Source organism: Gossypium arboreum, chromosome 2, assembly GCF_025698485.1.
Source record: "Gossypium arboreum isolate Shixiya-1 chromosome 2, ASM2569848v2, whole genome shotgun sequence".
Lineage (NCBI taxonomy): Eukaryota > Viridiplantae > Streptophyta > Magnoliopsida > Malvales > Malvaceae > Gossypium > Gossypium arboreum.
Genome location: NC_069071.1, coordinates 106,738,607 through 106,762,166, shown reverse-complemented (window position 1 = coordinate 106,762,166; position 23,560 = coordinate 106,738,607). Strand labels below are relative to the sequence as shown.

General features: G+C 39.1%; 1 protein-coding gene across 1 annotated transcript; it reads left to right on the top strand.

Annotated features, from left to right (window-relative positions):
* The first annotated feature begins 656 nt into the window (after positions 1 to 656).
* On the top strand, positions 657 to 3,131 carry LOC108466226 (uncharacterized). The gene is made up of 2 exons (XM_017766572.1): positions 657 to 2,487; positions 2,614 to 3,131. Exons 1-2 carry the CDS (start codon positions 657 to 659, stop codon positions 3,129 to 3,131), a joined length of 2,349 nt encoding a protein of 782 aa, XP_017622061.1.
* The last annotated feature ends 20,429 nt before the right edge of the window (positions 3,132 to 23,560 follow it).

Below are 23,560 nucleotides of genomic sequence, written 5' to 3'. Positions count from 1 at the left end.
GGCGTGCCAAGTGGGGATTGCTGTTTGGTTCCGTCAAGGGAAGTAGTAACCGGATTTAAATGTCTCAACGTTTGAGGGCATTGGTTCGAAGGCTCTTCTAGAACGCAAAGCTGCCGGAGTTCTAAATCACGAACGTTTCGTAGGTTGTTCGATCGGTAAGGGTTAGTTATAGGACGTTTCATAACTAATTTACATAAGGAATAGTTGGTGTCCGAGGCGTCCTTGGTAGCTATAACTAGCTTATCAAAAAAGAGGAGTTCACCTAATTTCGAGGAATGGGTCAAAGACGGGAAAACCCGTGCTTAAGGCTGAGCTAAGTTTTATTGATTTTCCTTTAAATTATTTTGTTATTTATTTTATTTCATATTTTATTTTTATTTCATCTTTTACTTTTTACTTTTACGTTTTCTTGTGTTTATTTGGGTTTCATATTTTATTTCCCCCTAAACGTCATGGGCACGACAACCGCCTGCACACTAATCTGGTCAAGAAACAAACAATTTTCAATAATTCCAGTCTCTGTGGGATCGACCCTACTCCCTATACTGCTTTAATTTGCAAACTAGGTGTAGGTTTATATTGGTGGAATCGACAGCCATCAGTTTTGGTGCCGTTGCCGGGGACTGACAACACTTACAATTGTTTAAATCGTCTTCATGACCAGATCTTCATCAGGAGATCTCGAATACGACCTAGAGATTGAGAAATCAGTGCGAGCACGACGAAAAGAGACAGGAGCTCTTAAACGTGCAAGTAAATCAGGAATTGAGCTAGGACAGGGGATCCTAGAATCCGATGTTGAAAAATTGAGTGAAGTAATTCGCACAGAGGCAATTCGACGTGGGAAACGAGTCGAAGAGGTTGAACTTGAGACTGAACCACTCTTTGAAACAAAAGGCAACCTCGGTGAATCAGAAAGGATGGCAAACCGAACCATTCGTCAACTAGCCGCTGCTCCCAACGAGCAAACACCGTTATGCATCAACTATCCAACCGGAAGAACCCCTTTCGAATTGAAGTCGGGCTTGATTCACCTTTTGCCCACTTTTCGAGGCCTAAAGAACGAAAATCCACACACTCACTTGAGAGAATTCCACATGGTCTGCTCAAGCATGAAACCCCAGGGAGTACCCAAAGATGAGATCAAACTTCGGGCTTTTCCTTTTTCTTTAGTTGATACAGTAAAAGAATGGTTATTTTACTTACCTCCCGATTCTATCACAACGTGGGATGACTTATCTCGTGTATTTCTTGACAGATTCTTCCCAGTGTTACGAGCAGCCGAGCTTAGGAGGGACATAGTGGGAATTCACCAATTGGAGAGTGAATCGCTCTACTACTACTGGGAGCGGTACAAAAAACTGTGTGTGAGTTGTCCTCAACATGGGTTGACCGAACAATCACTTCTTCAATATTTCTACGAGGGTTTGCTCCCTATGGAAATGAAGATGATCGACGCTGCTAGAGGAGGAACGCTTGTCAATATGACCCCTCAAAGGGCAAGAGAGCTAATATCCACCATGGCGGCAAATTCTCAACAGTATCGACCAAATTCAGAGCCGACAAGACGGGTTAATGGGGTAAACGTTTCAACTTTAGAAGATAAATTGGATAAGCTTACGAATGTTGTTCAATCTTTGCTTACAGAAAAGAAGAGTTTAACCCCACTATGTGGAATTTGTACTACGTCTGAACACCCGACTGATTTGTGCCCAATCTTTAACGATAATTCAACGGCACATGTAGATGCTGTCGGAGGTTTTCCGAGACCTCCACAAAGACACTATGATCCTTTCTCCAACACCTACAATCCCAGATGGAAGGATCGTCCCAACCTGAATTACGGAGCTAATCCCCGATATAATCCACAATCCCAACCTAGACCTCTGCAACCACCACCACAACATAAGCCGAGCACATCTCTAGAAGCTATTGTTGAAAGACTTGCTGCCAATGCCGCAAAATATCAACAGAGAACAGACGTATCAATACAAGAGTTAACTAATCAAGTTAGTAAACTCTCGATGACAGTTAATCGCTTGGAGTCTCAAGGTAAATTACCTTCCCAGATAGAGCCAAACCCTCGGCAAAATGCCAGTACAACCACTCTTCGTAGCGGAAAGGTTCTAGAAACAGTTCCAGCCAAAAATCATGGGCAAGAAAAGGAACGGGAAAAGCAGATCTCGGATCCAATAGCAAGGCCAGAATCGGAAGTTCAGAAACCAGTTGTGATGCCACCTCCTTTTCCAGGGAGGCTTGCAAGGGATAAGAAAGAGAAGGAGGAAAAAGAAATCCTCGAGATATTCAGGAAGGTGGAGGTAAATATCCCTTTACTCGACGCTATCAAACAAATCCCTCGTTATGCAAAATTCGTCAAGGAATTGTGTACTAGCAAAAGGAGGTTAATAGGTAACGAAAGAGTAAATGTAGAAGAAAATGTTTCCACAGTACTGCAAAAGAAAGTTCCGCCCAAATACAAGGACCAAGGTATTTTTGCTATTTCCTGTGAAATAGGTAATGTAGGCATTAAGAAAGCCATGTGTGATTTAGGGGCTTCTATTAATGTTATGCCTTATTCTATTTATAAGTTGATTAACGCGGGTCCTTTAAAAGAGACAGGAGTAATAATCCAGTTGGCAGACAGGTCAGTCGTCTATCCCAAAGGGCTGCTTGAAGACGTCTTTGTTAAAGTTAACGAATTAGTTTTCCCTGCAGATTTCTACATTATTAGTATAGAAGATGATAATTCAACTAATTCGTCTGATATTTTGCTTGGAAGGCCGTTTCTAAGTACCGTAAGCGTAAAAATAGATGTTCGAAGTAGGACGCTGACCATGGAGTTTGATGGCGAAATTGTGAAATTCAATGTCTACGAGGCTATGGGTCATTCTAACTCACTATTGAATATTTCTAGCATTGATATTTTAGATTGTTTAACTCAATCTTATTCTGAATATCATGACTTTGATGAGTTGAAAACTGTCCTTTTCAGAAACATTGACATGAATGTTTTACATCATCTCGAGGAATTCGCAGTCATTGAAGATCCGTTGCAAGAAATCGTCAATCACTTGGATATGCAACCTTCGTTGACAAACCAAGGTAACCAGTTTGAACTATTACCTTCCTAAACTAAAATGGTGCCCTCTATTTTGCAGCCACCAGTCTTGGAGCTTAAAGCATTACCGGACCATCTTAAGTACGTCTTTTTGGGAGAGAAAGACACCTTACCGGTTATAGTGTCAAACAAGTTAACCAAAGATGAAGAGGAAAGTCTAGTTCGAGTTTTGAGATATTATAAGGAAGCTATTGGTTGGACGATAGTTGACATAAAAGGGCTAAGTCCATCCACTTGTATGCACAAAATTTCCATCGAAGACAACACGAAACCAAAGAGGGATGCTCAAAGGCACATCAATCCGCCCATGATGGGGGTAGTTAAGAAGGAGATCCAGAAACTGTTAGATGTTGGAATGATATACCCAATTTTCGACAGTAATTGGGTCAGCCCGGTTCATGTCGTGCCCAAGAAAACTGGCGTGACAGTGGTGAAAAACCAGTTAGGTGAGCTGGTCCCTACACGAGTACAGAATGGATGGAGGGTTTGCATCGATTACAGAAAGTTGAATACAACTACCCAAAAAGACCATTTTCCACTCCCCTTTATCGATCAAATGCTCGAGCGATTAGCCGGTAAGTCCCATTATTGTTGTCTCGATGGGTACTCAGGATTTTTCCAGATTCCAGTGGCTCCGGAGGATCAAGACAAAACAACTTTCACATGTCCCTTCGGAACATTTGCATATAGACGGATGCCGTTTGGACTCTGCAATGCTCCGACCATTTTCCAAAGATGCATGGCGAGCATATTCTCTGATTACGTCGAGAAAATCATCAAAGTCTTTATGGATAACTTCACGGTATACGGTTACTCTTTTAACGAATGTCTCAATAATCTTGCTAAGATATTACAAAGATGCCTAGAATTTAATCTTGTTTTAAATTATGAGAAATATCATTTCATGGTTGACAAAGGATTAATTTTGGGTCATATAGTTTCCTCGAAAGGAATCCAGGTCGATAAGGCAAAAACGGATATTATTAACTCGTTACCTTACCCCTCATCAGTGAAGGAAGTTCGTTCGTTTCTTGGCCATGCAGGATTCTATAGACGATTCATGAAAGATTTTTCGAAAATTGCGCGACCACTTTGTAGTCTGTTACAAAAGGATAAAGAATTTGAATTTGACCAGACTAGTAAGGATGCGTTTGATGTGCTGAAGCAGAAATTAGTCTCCGCTCCCATTGTGCAGCCACCAAATTGGAACTTCCGATTTGAAATCATGTGTGATGCAAGTGACCAAAGTGTATGAGCTGTTCTTGGCCAAAGAATAGGGAAAGAGCCTCATGTCATCTACTATGCTTCGAAGATTTTATGTAACACCCCTAACTCGTGACCGACGCCGGTGTCGGACACGAGGGGTTAACGGCCAAATCCTCTCAAAATACCAACCAATTTAACATTACCAGTCAGGCTGGAAAACTGCGTCACCGTCGCCTTAAAAATCATATCTCGAGTTTCAAAACTCGGAAACTGGTTTCGTAAATTTTCCCTGAATTTATACTCATATACCCATCCATGGATTTATTTTTAGAATTTTTTGTTGGGCCAATTGGTACAGTTTATTAGTTAAAGTCACCCATGTTACCGGGATCGACTGCTCTGACCTTCGTGCGTTACAACTTGGATATCTCTCTGTACAGGGATTTAATACTGGTTCCGTTTGTTTCTAATGAAACTAGACTGAAAATGGAATCTGTACATATAAGGCATGACTCCTAATTATTTCTGGATAATTTATGGCAAATTTTCAAAGTCGTGATAGGGGACCCAGAAACCGTTCTGGCCCTGTCTCACGAGAACCTTAATATTTCTCAGTATACTGCTCATATGGTCGTTTCGTTTCATCCATATAAAAATAGATTCATCAAGGTTCAATTTAATAATTTACTCACTATTTAATTCTACTTCTACTATTTTTAGTGATTTTTCAATCTCATCTCACTGCTGCTGTCCGCAACAGTTACTGCAGTAGACTATGCCAATTTCATGAATCTTTCCTTGGCCTTAATCATCCATCATACATGACACAAATTATGGCCACCTTATCAAAATTAGAGTTTCTAAGACTCGTGGCTATAGGTTCTAGCATCCCACTCAACGACCACATAGGCCATTTTCACATGGCTTAAAGTTTACAACCCACAATTCGACAAAATATAATAGCCTATACATGCCAAATGTTCTTCAACAACAAAAACAATACCACAAGATTTCAGCCGTTGTGATGACTTCAGCGACGGTCCCGATCACGCAAAACAATACGAGTCCGAGAGACCTAAAATGGGTGACAAGAAAAACACCGAGTGAGTTTACAACTCAAGAAGTCATAAGCATTCATCAATCCACCGATAAAGTTACTACAACATGTACAACAAACGAGGCTAGGTACTCATCCATATCGAATCTATACCTTAATACCTCGGACCTTTCGGTCCAATCTCGCACCAAATCATACATCCACATTTCATATTTTACACAACAAGATAATCAAGCATTTTTACACATTAACTCATTTTCCAGCACAACCATACAATTTCAATCATCACATAGATTTAAGGCTTATCAAGTTCAACCCCAAGCATGAACGTATTCTCTATTCGTCATGAGCTCGAGGTACTTACCCTATCCGCTGTCCATACTCAATTCAATGGAGACACACCCTCCATATATATAGAGTACGCACACACAGTGCTTACTACTCGATTTCGCACACTTAGTGCCACGTAATTTAAGCCCGCACACGATTGCCATACCCTCCGAGCTCGCACACCCAAAGGCAGTATTTTTCCAGCTTGCACACATAGTGTCATATTTTTCCAGCATGCACACTTAGTGCCTTATATTTCCAGCACGCACACTTAGTGCCATATATTTCCAGCACGCACACTTAGTGCCGATCTCGTCACCGTACACACGTATTGTTCAAGACACTTAGTGCCGAAAGCAAACTTTCTACACATTTCACTATTTCTTTTACATTCAACAAATGTCATCACTCCATACACATACATTTTCATTTATATATATATATATATCATCCCATTAAACACAATTGCATAAATTTTACAATCATTTAAGCAATATCAAATACGTGCTTAATGACTTACCTTGTTTGGGGTAGAACGGTTCCAAATCGGCTACTCGTTTGCTTTCTCCTTTCCTTTATCCAATCTAGTTCCCTTTGCTCTTGAGCTAAATCAAACAAATTTACTTCTCAATCTAACACATACATACGGCAACCATACACATTTCGAAATCAATTCATTCGTATCATTTGTCCATGCATTAGTTTTAACACATTCGCCACTAGGGCAACCTATTTAACTTTTAAGATTCATTTCTAATTTTAGTTAAACAATGCCGAATGCCATTAACTACTAATGCCACACACATATGCATAAAATTAACCCATACATGACCTATAGCTCATTCGGTCATTCATCTTTCAAACCTATCAAAGCTTCATATCACACTTCCTTGGCGAACACACATACAAGCACAATTTAGCATTTTTTTATTTATTTCATGATACATTCGGCCTTGACATAATTTCATTAAAAGTCCCTATTAGCCACTTCACCCTTCAATTATATCATCTACTTATCATTTCTTAAGATTACCATCTTAATGCCCATTATAACCACTCTCATAATCTAAATCTAAAAATCGGCAACACCCACCTTTTAGCTATCTTAGCCGAATACTTCTCAACACTTAGATTAAAGTATGCACCTTAACTTAATACAACTTTCATTATCCCATGTAGCCGAATGTACCAAGCATTTATCATTTGCACATAGATTCTATAGCATGGCCGAATACTCATGCACATACACATAACAACAAGAACTCAAGGATCTAAAAATCTCCTTTTATTAAACATTCATCTCACTTCTCTTCATGCTTCATCACAACAACATTTAAACAACCAACCAAAAAAAGACAACCTCCATGGCGAACTTCATCTCCATCAAATAGCAAAGAAATCTAAGCCATGGGCTAGGTAGGTTTCAAACTAACAACTAAAACATGCATGAATCTTAAAGAATGACATCAAACATACCTCACTCTAGTTGCAAGTATGGCCAAGCTTCTCCAAACCCCCCCTCTCTCTCACTCACGGCAATTGAAAGAAATTTGAGGAAGGATGAGCATTTTTTTTTGTTTTTCTTGTTCAATTCACGGCAAATGGGGGGAAAGGCATCCACACACACTTTTTTTTTTCTTTTTTTTTCTTTTATTATTTCCTTTCTTTTACATAAAATAATGACCACTTCATGGAAATTTACCACATATTGTAATATATGCTCCATCATGGCCGGCCACTATGCATAAGAAAAGGAGTATTTGACATGCAAAACCACTATTTTCACTACATGCTTTAATAGGTCCTCATAGATTAACCTATCACATTTCTACAATGTTTCATATAAGTCCATTTTTAATAAATTCACATAGAAATGATCAAATTAATGCATGAAACTTTCATACATGCATTTATTAACATCATAAACATAGAATATAACAATTAATTATTTATAAGACTCGGTTTCGTGGTCCCAAACCACTTTCCGACTAGGGTCAATTTTGGGTGTCACAACTCTCCCCACTTAAGAAATTTTCGTCCCGAAAATCTTACCGTAAATAGGCTCGGTATCGCTCTTTCATAGAGTCCTCAAGTTCCCAAGTGGCTTCTTCAATTCCGTGTTTATGCCACAACACCTTCACTAACGGGATTTTCTTATTGCGCAACTCTTTTACTTCACGCATCATAATGCGAACCGGTTCCTCTTCATAGCTCAAATTAGGTGAATCTCAATCTCGGATGGAGCAATTACGTGCGATGGATCAGACCTATATCGTCAAGCATCGAGACATGAAAACATTGTGAATCTTTTCGAGCTCGGGGCAAAATCAAACGATACGCGATCGACCGACTCGTTCGGATACCTCATATGGCCCGATGAACCTCGGGCTCAATTTGCCCTTACGGCCAAATCTAAGCACTTTCTTCGTGGTGAGACTTTGAGAAATACCTTGTCTCCAACCCGATATTCAATATCTTTTCTTTTCAAATCCGCATACGACTTTTGGCGATCCGGCGACCTTCAAAATTTCACGAATTACTCGAACTTTTGCTCGGCATCCTTAACCAAATCAACCTCAAGATTTTTCCTTCACTAAGTTCATCCGAATAATGGGGTACGACATTTACGATCGTATAAAGCCTCGTAAGGCGCCATCTTGATACTTGATTGAAAGCTATTGTTGTAGCGAATTCAACCAAGGGTAAATACTGTTCCCATGCACCACTAAACTCAAGGATGCAACATCTCAACATATCCTCGAGTATTTGAATTATCCGTTCGGATTGACCATCGGTTTGGGGTGAAAAGTGCTAAAATGCGTTTGGTACCCAAAGCCTCTTGCAATTTCTTCCAAAACCGCGACGTAAATCTTGGGTCTCTATCCGACACGATAGAAATAGGTACCCCATGCAATCGAACAATTTGGGAGACGTATAATTTCGCCAACTTATCGAGCGAAAAATCCGTATGACAGGATAAAATGAGCGGACTTGGTCATCTATCAACAATGACCCAAACCGAGTCTTTCTTATTTCGAGTCAATGGTAACCCGACACAAAGTCCATTGTTACTCGATCCCATTTCCATTCGGGTATCATGATCGGTGAAGTAATCCCGATGGCACTTGATGTTCCGCTTTCACTTGTTGACATATCGACACCTTGAAACAAATTCGAAATGTCTCGTTTCATACGGCCACCAAAATTGGCGTTTGGTCATTGTACATTTTAGTACTACCCGGGTGGATTGACATTCGACTACAATGGGCTTCATTTAGAATTATCGAAATAAGTTCAATTCTTTGGAACACACAGACGACTTCGAACCTCAAACAATCGTCATCATCGATTTGAAACTCGATCCTTGTTCGAACATACTCACCCGTTTTGCAAGCAACTCCTCATCAACTTTCGAGCTTCCCGAATTTGATGAGCCAACAATGGTTTGGCCTTTAATTCGCTACTAACACATTGTCGAGTAGAATAGACAAGTGTACATTTATCGTCAGTAAAGCAAAGCGGTGATTTCCGACTTAAGGCATCCGCAACCACATTAGCCTTTCGGGTGATAATCAATGACGAGTTCATAATCTTTTAACAACTCGAGCCATCGTCTTTGTCGCAGATTTAAGTCTCTCGAGTCATCAAATATTTGAGACTTTTGTGATCCGAATACACATGGCACTTCTCACCAAATAAGTAATGTCGCCATATCTTCAAGGCGAACACGATGGCGACCAATTCGAGATCATGGGTTGGATAATTTTTCTCATGTGGCTTTAATTGTCTCGACGATAGGCCACAACTCGACCTTCTTGCATCAATACGCAACCTAACCCAAGTAGGGAGGCATCACTATAGATGACAAACTCTTTGCCGATTCGGTCAGTACTAGAACCTGAGCTTTTCGTCAAATGGGTTTTCAATTGGTCGAAACTTTTCGACACTTTTCCGTCCATTCAAATTTGACATCTTTTCAAGCGTTTTGTCATGGGTGTGGCTATCATCGAGAATCCTTTCACAAACCGTCGGTAGTAACCGGTAAGCCCCAAAAGCTCCTAACTTCGGTAACATTCCTTGGAGGTTTCCAATTGACTATGGTCGAAATTTTGTTCAGTCCACCTTGACACCGTCACGGACACCACGTGCCCCAAAAGCTAACCTCTTTCAACCAAAATTCACATTTCTTGAACTTTGCGTATAATCGCTTATCTCGTAAGATTTGCAACACTAGCCTCGGTGTTCAAAGATGTTCGGTTTCATCTTTCGAATAGACCAAAATGTCATCGATAAATACAACTACGAACCGATCCAAGTATGGCCTGAAAATTCTATTCATTAAATCCATAAACACCGTAGGGCATTAGTGAGCCTAAACGGCATCACCAAGAATTCGTAGTGACCGTACCTTGTTCTAAAAGCGGTTTTGGGTATGTCCGATTCTCGGACCCTCAACCGATAGTATCCCGACCTCAAATCTATCTTTGAAAACACCGAGGCTCCTTTAATTGATCAAACAAATCGTCAATTCGTGGCAACGGATATTTATTCTTTATCGTCACTTTATTGAGTTGACGGTAGTCGATGCACAACCTCATGCTTCCGTCCTTCTTTCTCACAAACAATACCGTGCGCCCACGGAGAAAAACTCGGTCGGCGAAACCTCTATCTGTCAATTCTTGCAATTGAACCTTCAATTCCTTTAATTCCGTTAATGCCATACGACACGGGCTATTGAAATCGGCGTAGTACCGGTACAACCGATGTCAATTCCACTTCTCGAACCGGTGGCAATCCGGTAACTCCTCGGGAAAAACATCCGAATACTCACAAACCATGGTACCGATTCGAGTTTCCTTTCCGTCTCTTTACTTCCCAACACATACGCAAGGTATGTTTCACACCCTTTTCACATATCTCCGAGCGGTCATAGAAGATATTATCATTGGCACTCCTTTTAAATCAAGAGACTCGACTCGGACTACCTCATTATTTGCACTCCTCAAAACAATGGTTTTCCTTTGCGATCCACCTTGCATCATGTACGATCAGCCAATCCATACCAAGAATAACATCGAATTCATCAAATGGTAGAAGCATCGGATCGGTAGGAAAAGCAGATTCTCGAATTATTAGGGGCATCTCTTGCACACTTTATCAACGAGTACGTATTGACCCAAAGGGTTTGACACTGAATTACGAACTCGAGAGACTCAACAGTAGAGTCTTCTTGGATGCTAAAGTTTCACATACATATGAATGAGTAGAGCCGGGTCAATCAATGCAATCACACTAGTATCAAAGAGAGTAAAAGTACCAATGATAACGTCAGGAGGATGCCTCCTCTCGTGCGCGGATGGCATATGCTCTAGCAGAGCTCGGGTCTCGGATCGAACACCGTGTCGGTGGCTCCCCTCGATTACCACCCCTACCTCCGAAACCCTCGGGGTCTACCTCTAGTCGTCGCCCCACTAGATCTCGCACCTTGCATCTTATTCTTCTCATCTAGCTCCGTGCAATCCCTAATGAAGTGGTCCTTGAACCACATCCATAATGAGCAGGTTAATGACTTACCCCAACATTCACCTAGGTGTCGTCTTCCACATTGGGGACATTCGGTCTCTCTTGACGATTATTGCCCACACTAGCTATCGATGTAGCTCGAGAGTCCGTCAATGGTCGGGCTCTAATGGAAATTCCGTAGTCGCCTCGACTTACTAGTGTCCTCCTTGAACCTCTTTACGATCGAGAACGGAGCTTTACTCGTTGATCTTTTACGGTAATCTCTTGCTTCAAGTTCAGCCTTCTTCTTCTCCTTCCCAAGTTCTTACGCCTTGCGAGCTCGTTCGACTAGTGTCACGAACTCCTTTATCTCCAAAATTCCTACTAGTAACTTTAACTCTTCATTCAATCCTTCTTCAAATCTTTTGCACATAGCAACCTCATCAGTCACACACTCCGAGCATACCGACTAAGTCTTACGAACTCATGTTCAGATTCAGATCTGATCATACGGCCTTGCTTGAGTTCCGGAACTCCTTACGCTTCGATCGATGAATCGTTGACTAATATATTTCTTCCGAAATTACATTTGAAAGAAATCCCAAGTAACTTGTTCCTTTGGGACTATGGAAATCAAGGTCCTCCACCAATAGTAGGTGAGTCTCGCAACAAAGATATCGCACACTTAAGACATTCATCGGTGTGCATAATTCATCAAACACTCTAATGGTGTTATCAAGCGAACTCGGCCCTTTCGGCATAAATCGGTAACTATGGCCTTAAACTCCTCGGCCCCACGCTTCCTAATCAAGTCCACGGTGGTTTACTCAGCCTCACGGGATCGAGAATCGATGGCATCACGGGCTGTTGGGGTGGATTATTTAAATTCGGGAATGGTTGGACACCCGGATTGGTTCGGGCATATTGCGCGACCCACTCATTCATCATGGTGAAGAAGGCTTGTTTCGCCCCTTCATTTTGATTATTCGCGGATGACTGAGGCTCAACAGGCGGTGTCCCTTGCGCAGGAGTAGCCGCTACACTTTCAACGTCATCCGCCAAGGGTCTCTCTATCCCGGGTTCCATCGCTAATCAAAACAAAAATTTCAACCGTCAGAAGTCATCACATTATTAAGCACTAACAATTTGGCATGTATAGCTAGACTCACACGCCTATGGTAGTCCTAGAACCGACTAAACCATAGCTCTGATACCAATAAAATTGTAACACCTAACTCGTGACCGACGCCGGTGTCGGACACGAGGGGTTAACGGCCAAATCCTCTCAAAATACCAACCAATTTGACATTACCAGTCAGGCTGGAAAACTGCGTCACCGTCGCCTTAAAAATCATATCTCGAGTTTCAAAACTCAGAAACTGGTTTTGTAAATTTTCCCTGAATTTAGACTCATATACCCATCCATGGATTTATTTTTAGAATTTTTGGTTGGGCCAATTGGTACAGTTTATTAGTTAAAGTCACCCATGTTACCGGGATCGACTGCTCTGACCTTCGTGCGTTACAACTTGGATATCTCTCTGTACAGGGCTTTAATACTGGTGCCGTTTGTTTCTAATGAAACTAGACTCAAAATGGAATCTGTACATATAAGGCATGACTCCTAATTATTTCTGGATAATTTATGGCAAATTTTCGAAGTTGCGACAGGGGACCCAGAAACCGTTCTGGCCCTGTCTCACGAGAACCTTAATATTTCTCAGTATACTGCTCATATGGTCGTTTCGTTTCGTCCATATAAAAATAGATTCATCAAGGTTCAATTTAATAATTTACTCACTATTTAATTCTACTTCTACTATTTTTAGTGATTTTTCAATCTCATCTCACTGCTGCTGTCCGCAACAGTTACTGCAGTAGACTATGCCAATTTCATGAATCTTTCCTTGGCCTTAATCATCCATCATACATGACACAAATTATGGCCACCTTATCAAAATTAGAGTTTCTAAGACTCGTGGCTATAGGTTCTAGCATCCCACTCGACGACCACATAGGCCATTTTCACATGGCTTAAAGTTTACAACCCACAATTCGACAAAATATAATAGCCTATACATGCCAAATGTTCTTCAACAACAAAAACAATACCACAAGATTTCAGCCGTTGTGATGACTTCAGCGACGGTCCCGATCACGCAAACAATACGAGTCCGAGAGACCTAAAATGGGTGACAAGAAAACACCGAGTGAGTTTACAACTCAGTAAGTCATAAGCATTCATCAATTCACTGATAAAGTTACTACAACATGTACAACAAACGAGGCTAGGTACTCATCCATATCGAATCTATACCTTAATACCTCAGACCTTTCGGTCCAATCTCGTACCAAATCATACATCCACATTTCATATTTTACACAACAAGATAATCAAGCATTTTTACACATTAACTCATTTTCCAGCACAACCATACAATTTCAATCATCACATAGATTTAAGGCTTATCAAGTTCAACCCCAAGCATGAACGTATTCTCTATTCGTCATGAGCTCGAGGTACTTACCCTATCCGCTGTCCATACTCAATTCAATGGAGACACACCCTCCATATATATAGAGTACGCACACACAGTGCTTACTACTCGATTTCGCACACTTAGTGCCACGTAATTTAAGCCCGCACACACAAAGTGCCATACCCTCCGAGCTCGCACACCCGGTCAGTATTTTTCCAGCTTGCACACATAGTGTCATATTTTTCCAGCATGCACACTTAGTGCCTTATATTTCCAGCACGCACACTTAGTGCCATATATTTCCAGCACGCACACTTAGTGCCGATCTCACACCGCATACACGTATTGTTCAAGACACTTAGTGCCGAAAGCAAACTTTCTACACATTTCACTATTTCTTTTACATTCAACAAATGTCATCACTCCATACACATACATTTTCATTTATATATATATATATATCATCCCATTAAACACAATTGCATAAATTTTACAATCATTTAAGCAATATCAAATACGTGCTTAATGACTTACCTTGTTTGGGGTAGAACGGTTCCAAATCGGCTACTCGCTTGCTTTCTCCTTTCCTTTATCCAATCTAGTTCCCTTTGCTCTTGAGCTAAATCAAACAAATTTACTTCTCAATCTAACACATACATACGGCAACCATACACATTTGAAATCAATTCATTCAGTATCATTTGTCCATGCATTAGTTTTAACACATTCGCCACTAGGGCAACCTATTTAACTTTTAAGATTCATTTCTAATTTTAGTTAAACAATGCCGAATGCCATTAACTACTAATGCCACACACACATATGCATAAAATTAACCCATACATGACCTATAGCTCATTCGGTCATTCATCTTTCAAACCTATCAAAGCTTCATATCACACTTCCTTGGCGAACACACATACAAGCACAATTTAGCATTTTTTTATTTATTTCATGATACATTCGCCTTGACATAATTTCATTAAAAGTCCCTATTAGCCACTTCACCCTTCAATTATATCATCTACTTATCATTTCTTAAGATTACCATCTTAATGCCCATTATAACCACTCTCATAATCTAAATCTAAAAATCGGCAACACCCACCTTTTAGCTATCTTAGCGAATACTTCTCAACACTTAGATTAAAGTATGCACCTTAACTTAATACAACTTTCATTATCCCATGTAGCCGAATGTACCAAGCATTTATCATTTGCACATAGATTCTATAGCATGGCGAATACTCATGCACATACACATAACAACAAGAACTCAAGGATCTAAAATCTCCTTTTATTAAACATTCATCTCACTTCTCTTCATGCTTCATCACAACAACATTTAAACAACCAACCAAAAAAGACAACCTCCATGGCGAACTTCATCTCCATCAAATAGCAAAGAAATCTAAGCCATGGGCTAGGTAGGTTTCAAACTAACAACTAAAACATGCATGAATCTTAAAGAATGACATCAAACATACCTCACTCTAGTTGCAAGTATGGCCAAGCTTCTCCAAACCCCCCTCTCTCTCACTCACAAGAATTGAAAGAAATTTGAGGAAGGATGAGCATTTTTTTGTTTTTCTTGTTCAATTCACGGCAAATGGGGGAAAGGCATCCACACACACTTTTTTTTTCTTTTATTATTTCCTTTCTTTTACATAAAATAATGACCACTTCATGGAAATTTACCACATATTGTAATATATGCTCCATCATGGCCGCCACTATGCATAAGAAAAGGAGTATTTGACATGCAAAACCACTATTTTCACTACATGCTTTAATAGGTCCTCATAGATTAACCTATCACATTTCTACAATGTTTCATATAAGTCCATTTTTAATAAATTCACATAGAAATGATCAAATTAATGCATGAAACTTTCATACATGCATTTATTAACATCATAAACATAGAATATAACAATTAATTATTTATAAGACTTGGTTTCGTGGTCCCGAAACCACTTTCCGACTAGGGTCAATTTTGGGCTGTCACATTTTAGATGCTGCCCAAAGCAATTACACAACGATCGAGAAAGAATTATTAGCTGTTGTGTTTGCTTTGGATAAATTCAGATCTTACCTATTGGGAACTAAGGTAACTATCTTTTCTGATCATGCAGCTTTGAAATATTTAATAGGGAAAAAGGAGGCAAAACCCCGACTGATCAGGTGGATTCTACTCCTACAAGAGTTTGATTTTGAAATTCGGGATAAAAAGGGATACGAAAACCTAGTAGCTGACCATCTGAGTCGATTACCGATTCCAGTAGACGACACACCATTGAAGGACAACTTCCTAGATGAAAACCTGTTTTCAGCAAATGCAGTACACCCTTGGTATGCAGACATAATAAACTATCTCGTCACAGGTACTGTTCCTTCAGATTTGCCAAGGTCTAAAAAAGATAAGATAAGAAAGGATGCACGATATTACATTTGGGACGACCCTTACCTTTGGAAGCATTCCTCGGATCAGGTAATACGACGTTGTGTAGCAGAAATAGAGGTACAGTCTATCTTAACTTTTTGTCATTCTTATGCATGCGGAGGGCACTTTGGACCTAAACGCACCGCACACAAAATTCTCGAATGTGGATTATTTTGGCTAAACATATTTCGTGATGCCTTTTATTTCTGTAAAACTTGTGAAAAATACCAAAGATTTGGCAACCTTAGTCGTCGAAATGAGATGCCGCTTACTCCTATTCATATTTGTGAAATTTTTGATGTGTGGGGCATCGACTTTATGGGTCCTTTCGTTTATTCTTTCGGTAATTTTTATATACTTTTAGCTGTTGATTATGTCTTTAAGTGGATAGAGGCAAAGGCCACTCGAAATGATGATGCTAAGACCGTAGTTGACTTTCTTAAAAATTTTATTTTTTCCAGGTATGGCACTCCACGAGCATTAATCAGTGACAGAGGAACACATTTTTGCAATAAGCTCGTAAGTGCACTTATGGAGAAATATGGAGTGACTCAACAAATTGCCATAGCTTACCATCCACAAACAAACGGGCAAGCTGAAGTGTCAAATCGAGAGATCAAGTCCATTTTGGAAAAGACGGTTAAACCTAACAGGAAGGATTGGAGTTTAAGACTGAATGACGCACTTTGGGCCTATAGAAGCGACTTACAAGGGACCAATAGGCATGTCACCTTATCGACTCGCTGTAAACCGTGCCACCTCCCGGTCGAGTTAGAGCATAAGGCTTTTTGGGCAGTTAAAAAATGCAATATGGAAATGGAATCTGTGGGAAAATCTCGGAAATTAGACATCTAAGAACTCGAGGAAATCAGAAACGATGCATATGAAAATGGTCGAGTTTATAAAGAAAAGACGAAAGCATTTCATGACAAGTTCATCACTAGGAAGCAGTTCTCAATAGGACAAAAAGTGCTCCTATATGACTCCACTTTAAAAATCTTTGCTGGTAAGCTTCGATTCAAATGGATAGGACCGTTTATTATTACTAATTTATTTGCGAATGGTGCAGTGGAAATTCAAAGTGAAGAGACACGAAAGCGCTTTAAACTGAATGGTCAACGACTAAAACCCTTTTTCGAGAATTTTCAAATACACACAGTTGAGGAGATTGTTCTCGATGAGCCAAAAGTTTAAATAACAGGTCGTCGAGCTAACGACGTTAAAAAAACACTTTTTAGGAGGCAACCCAATTTTATTTTCATTTATTTTTAGTTTAAGTAAATTAGGATGTAAATAAATAAATTCTTATTTAACTTAGTCAATTTGATGTTTTCAGGAATACTGTGGAAGTAATTAATTTTCAAAAAGACGAGTAATGAATGTGGCGTGGGCACGACTTGTTAATGTGATGATAGTAAAAAAAAAAACCATCATCCACTAAAATTCCTACCCAAACCCATTTACCCACATACCTAAATACCTAAAACATAAAAACCAAGTTAACCACATAAACCAAAACCCAAAATCAACCCAATACCTAAATCCAAACCTATTTACCCACAAGCTAAAATAACCCAAACCCAAATACAAAACTACCCATTTCCTTTAAACCCACATAAATCTAAACCCAATACCCATACACACTCAACACCCACACAAAACCCAATACCCAAAGTTGGCCCAACCTACACCTAACCCAATTACCCTACCCAATATCCCAAATAAAAATTAAACAAAAAAAACAAAAATAAATTCAAACACCCAAAATCCCTAAATTCCCAAATCCTCTCATATTCTTCCTCTTCTCCACAAACAACACATAACCCCAAACCAAGCCAAGCTGCCGACCGTCGCCGTCACTCCCTTCGCCGGTCGTCCACCACCGTCGCCGCACCTCGCCAGCCCACCCCGCGCCAACGCCCCATCTCTACTTTCCTTTCTTTTCTTTTCTTTTTTTTTCCTCCCTCTTACCACCACCATCCGACGCCCTTCCCACCGCCGCACCACACCGAGCAGTGACCTCTCACCTGCGACGCACCATCATCGCCGAACGGGGCCTTCCAAGCGCCGCCGTTCCGATTCCCCCAATCCCTATTTTTCCCTTTATTTTTCCTTTCTTTGAAACACCAAAACTCCTACCCTGTAACGCCCCCACGCCCGAGACCGTCGCCGGAGTCGAGCACGAGGCATTACTAAACTTATTTGAGCACTTAAACAAAATCAGACAAGCTGTCCAACTGCATCACAGTTACTTAAAAATTCATATCTCGAGTACTGAAACTCGAAATCCAATCCTGTAAATTTTTCCTTAAACTAGACTCATATATCTATCTACTAAATTTTTTTCTAGAATTTTTGGTTGGGCCAATTAGTACAGTTTATTAGTTAAATCTCCCCTATTTCAGGGTTCGACTGCTCTGACCTCTGTGTATTACAAATCATATATCTCCCTGTACAGAGTTTCAATAACTATTATGTTTGTTTCTCCTGAAACTAGACTCAATAGGGATTCTAATAATATAAAATACACCACCTAATTATTTTGTTACAATTTATGGTGAATTTCTAAAGTCGAACAGGGATCCAGAAATCACTCGCCCTGTTTCACAAAAATTCAAATATCTCATAAAATATAATTCATATACTGTTTTGTTCAATCCATATGAAAATAAACTCATTAAGATTAAATTTCATAACTTACTCATCATTTAATTCCATTTCTACCATTTTAGTGTTTTTCAAATTTACATCATCGTCATTGTCGATTCTATTTTATGGCGATTTCACTTTACTAAGGATTTTCATGGACTAAATAGCATTTTAAACATACATAACATCAAATATGACTTAGATTGGCCATTCCAATGGCTAATCATTTACAAACCCTTTTCTTTCCAAACCATAGCCATATCATAAGATCATTTACACAAAGTGAGTATTTTGCCATACATGCCACATTCAAAACACACAAGCCATTTTTCCAATTTAGGCCTTCGGATAGTGTGAACGAGTCTTCGACCTATCCCAATTCTCAAGCCGGCTTGTTAAAAACTACAATGAACGAGAAGGAGGGAGTAAGCATAAATGCTTAGTAAGCTCATATGCAAATAACAAATAACATAACCATACAATTATACCAAACAACCTTAGCATGGTATCACCAAAACATATATCACATTTTTAAACATCATTCATCATCTTACCACCTTATCGTTGTTGCATCTATTTTCAACCCGAGGGTTAAGTACATACCTGTCCAAAGTGTCCATTTCACAATACTTACCAATATGTCACCTGCATCTTAAGTGTTCTTCCATTTCACTAGAAATTTTACCCGTTGAACACATCGGAATATAATTCGGATACATGGATAATTTGCACATAAGTGCCACATTTGTAGCCAAGCTACCCTGTAACCCGCCCATAAGTGAACTCGGACTCAACTCAACGAGCTCGGGCGTTCGCATCCATAAGTGAACTCGGACTCAACTCAACGAGTTCGGACATTCCACATCCATAAGTGAACTCGGACTCAACTCAACGAGTTCGGATGCTCAACCATCCTAGTGACATGTCACTTGTATCCTAATCTATTCCTAAGGTTCAAACGGGATTTTCCTCGAACACGTCTCCTTGCCATCTTCCGTAAAATACCGAAACCAATAATCGGTGGCACTTTATATTTAACAAATAATACACTTAATTTGAATTTTATTCAAAATAACCACAAAGCATATATTTCATGATAAGAATCAGCATATCCTATATTTAACATCAATAACTTAAAATAACAATTATGCTACATTATTTACACATGAACTTACCTCGGTACAAAATTTTTAACAATCGAGCCTATTCCTCGTAAACTTTATTTTTCCCTCGATCACGACTTGAATCTCGTTTCTCTTGATCTATAATACCAAATTAATCTTATTTAATACATACATTCATTAAAACAGTCCTTAATATAAACTTTGGCAAAATTACCATTTTGCCCCTAAACTTTTGCATAATTACACTTTTGCCCCTAGGCTCGGGAATTAAACTTCATCCCTTATTATTATGTTTTATGACATGCTGATCATTTTTCCCTTCTATGGCAACATCAAATTCTCACTCTAACATGTATTTATGACTACTAAATATTTTTTTACCGATTAAGCCTTTTTACTCGTTTTCACTCAAAACCGAGTAGCACAAGTTGTCTAACAAAATTTAAAACCTCATATTCTGTCATAAAACACCAAAATACACAAATTTCACCTATGGATATTTTTCCAAATATGAACCATAGGTTGAATTATTGTTAACATAAGCTAAATCGAGCTACCGGGATTTCAAAAACATAAAAATCATTAAAAACGGGGCTTGAAATCACTTACTATGAAGTTTGAAAGTTGAAGAAACCCCAGCTATGGAGGAGAGCAAAAATCAGCAGAACAATATGGAGAAGATGATCATTTTGGGTTATTTTTCCTATTTTTATTTCATTTAATATCCAAATGACCAAAATGCCCTTACTACTAAACTTTCCAAAAATTCCTTCCATGTCCTAATTTTGTCCATGAACTTAAAATTGGTCAAATTACCATTTAAGACCTCCTAATTAATATTTCAAAGCAATTTCATACTAAAAACTTCTAGAATGCAAGTTTTGCAACTTATTCGATTTAGTCCCTAATCTCAACTTAAGCACTTTATGCATAGAATTTCATTACAAAATTTTCACACAATCATTCAATCATATCATAAACCTCAAAATAATTTTAAAATAATTATTTTTATCTTGGATTTGTGGTCACGAAACCACTATTCCGATTAGGCCTGAATTCGGGATATTACAACTCTCCTCCCTTTAAGGATTTTCGTCCTCGAAAATCTTACCGGTAAATAGGTATGGGTATTGGTTTCTCATAGTTTCCTCAGGTTCCCATGTAGTCTCTTTTACCCTGTGCTTTTGCCACAATACTTTCACGAGAGCGACACTTTTATTTCTTAGTTGCTTAACCTCTCGAGCTAAAATCTTAATCGGTTCTTCTTCGTAAGTCATATCCGGTTGTAGCTCAATTTCTGTCGGTGAAATTATATGTGAAGGATCCGAACGATACCGACGTAACATAGATACATGGAACACATCATGCATCTTTTGCAATTCAGGTGGTAATGCTAATCGATAAGCTACTGGTCCAACTTTTTCAATTATTTCATATGGTCCAATAAAACGCGGACTTAACTTGCCCTTCCGTCCAAACCTAAGAACTTTCTTCCATGGAGACACTTTCAAAAATACCTTATCACCAACTTGAAACTCGATTTCCTTCGCTTCAAATCCGCATAAGATTTCGTCTATCTGAAGCGACTTTCAAACAATCTCGAATCACTTTCACCTTTTCTTCGGTTTCTTTTATTAGATCAACTCCATAAATCTGATTTTCCCTAAGTTCAGTCCAATACAATGGCGTCTGACATTTATGACCATACAATGCTTCATAAGGTGCCATCTTCAAACTCGTCGATAACTATTATTATAAGCAAATTCTACCAACAGTAAGTACCTTTCCCAACTACCTTGAAATTCCAATGCGTAACATCCGAGCATGTCTTCAAGAATCAATTACTCTCTCGATTGTCCATCGGTTTGTGGATGAAAGGCAAGGTTGAAATTTAACTTTGTACCTAATGCCTCTTGCAACCTTTGCCAAAACCGTGAAGTAAATCTCGGATCTCGTTCAAATGATTGACAAAGGTATTCCATGAAGTCTAACAATCTTATCGATATACAATTCAGCCAACTTATTAAGAGAATAATCAGACGCATGGAATAAAATGAGATGATTTAGTCAGTCTATCAACTATTACCCAGATGGCATTTTTCTTCCCCGGAGTTAACGGCAACCCTGATAGAAATTCCATAGTAATCCGATCCCATTTCCATTCAGAACCATGATAGGTCGGAGTAATCCAGAAGGTACTTGGTGTTCAAACTTTCACTTGTTGACAAATTAAGCACTTTGATACAAACTCGAAATATCTCTTTTCATCCCACTCCACCAAGACATTTTCTTCAAGTCATTATACATTTTCAGATCGCCGGGTGAACTACCAAACAACCATTATGTGCTTCATGCAAAATCTTTTGAATCAACTCATCATTTTTCGGTACACAAATCTGATTTTTAAACATCAAACAACCATCGGAACCGATTCTGAAATCTGATCCCGTATCAGCTTCACACTGTTTTCTCTTGGTTAGCAAATCTTTATAATTTTTCTGAGCTTCAGAAATCTCTTGTAAAAACATCGGTCTTAATCTTATCTCTGCTAGAATCGAACCATCACCTGATATCTTTAACTGAGTATTCATAGCTCTCAAAACAAATAACAACTTTCTGCTTAAAGCATCGGCAACCACATTCGCTTTTCCCGGATGGTAATCAATAACAAGCTCGTAATCTTTCAACAACTCCAACCATCTTCGTTGTCTCAAATTCAAGTCTTTTTGTGACATCAAGTACTTAAGACTTTTGTGGTCGGTATATACCCGGCACTTTTCACCATACAAATAATGTCGCCAAATCTTCAAAGCAAACACCACCACAGCCAATTCCAAATCGTGAGTAGGATAATTCCTCTCATGAGGTTTTAACTGCCTCGAAGCATAAGCCACCACTTTTCCTTCTTGCATTAGTACACACCCCAAACCATTTAGAGAAGCATCACTATACACCACAAATTCTTTACCTGATTCGGGTTGTACTAACACTGGTGCCTCTGTTAATAACTTTTTCAATTATTCAAAACTCTGTTGACATTCTTTCGTCCATTCAAATTTAACATTCTTTCAGAGTAGTCTAGTCATAGGAGCAGCAATTATAGAAAATCCATTTACAAACCGCCGATAATACCCAGCTAACCCCAAGAAACTTCTAACTTCGGTTACATTTTTCGGTGGTTTCCAATCAACAATGGCTGAAATTTTACTAGGATCAACCTGTATACCATCACATGAAACAATGTGACCCAAAAATCCAACTTCTCGAAGCCAAAATTCACTTTTACTGAACTTAGCATACAACTGCTTATCTCTCAAAGTTTGCAAAACTATCTTCAAGTGCTCAGCATGCTCTGTCTTATCTTTTGAATAAATTAAAATATCATCAATAAACACCACAACAAATTTGTCCAAGTATGGACGAAATATGCGATTCATCAAATCCATAAATACAGCAGGAGCGTTTGTCAACCCGAATGGCATAACTAAAAATTCATAATGACCGTACCTTGTTCTAAAAGTAGTTTTAGGCACATCCGACTCTTTTACTCGCAGCTGATAGTATCCAGATCTCAAGTCAACCTTTGAAAACCATGTCGCTCCTTTTAGCTGATCAAATAAATCATCAATTCTTGGCAACGGATACTTGTTC

What these genes read in the sequence shown, in the direction of transcription:
- LOC108466226 (XM_017766572.1), top strand. Translation starts at nt 657, where the DNA reads ATGACCAGATCTTCATCAGGAGATCTCGAATACGACCTAGAGATTGAG. An exon ending in GCCCAAATACAAGGACCAAG is followed by an intron (nt 2,488 to 2,613) that starts GTATTTTTGCTA and finishes GTCCTTTAAAAG; the next exon opens with AGACAGGAGTAATAATCCAG.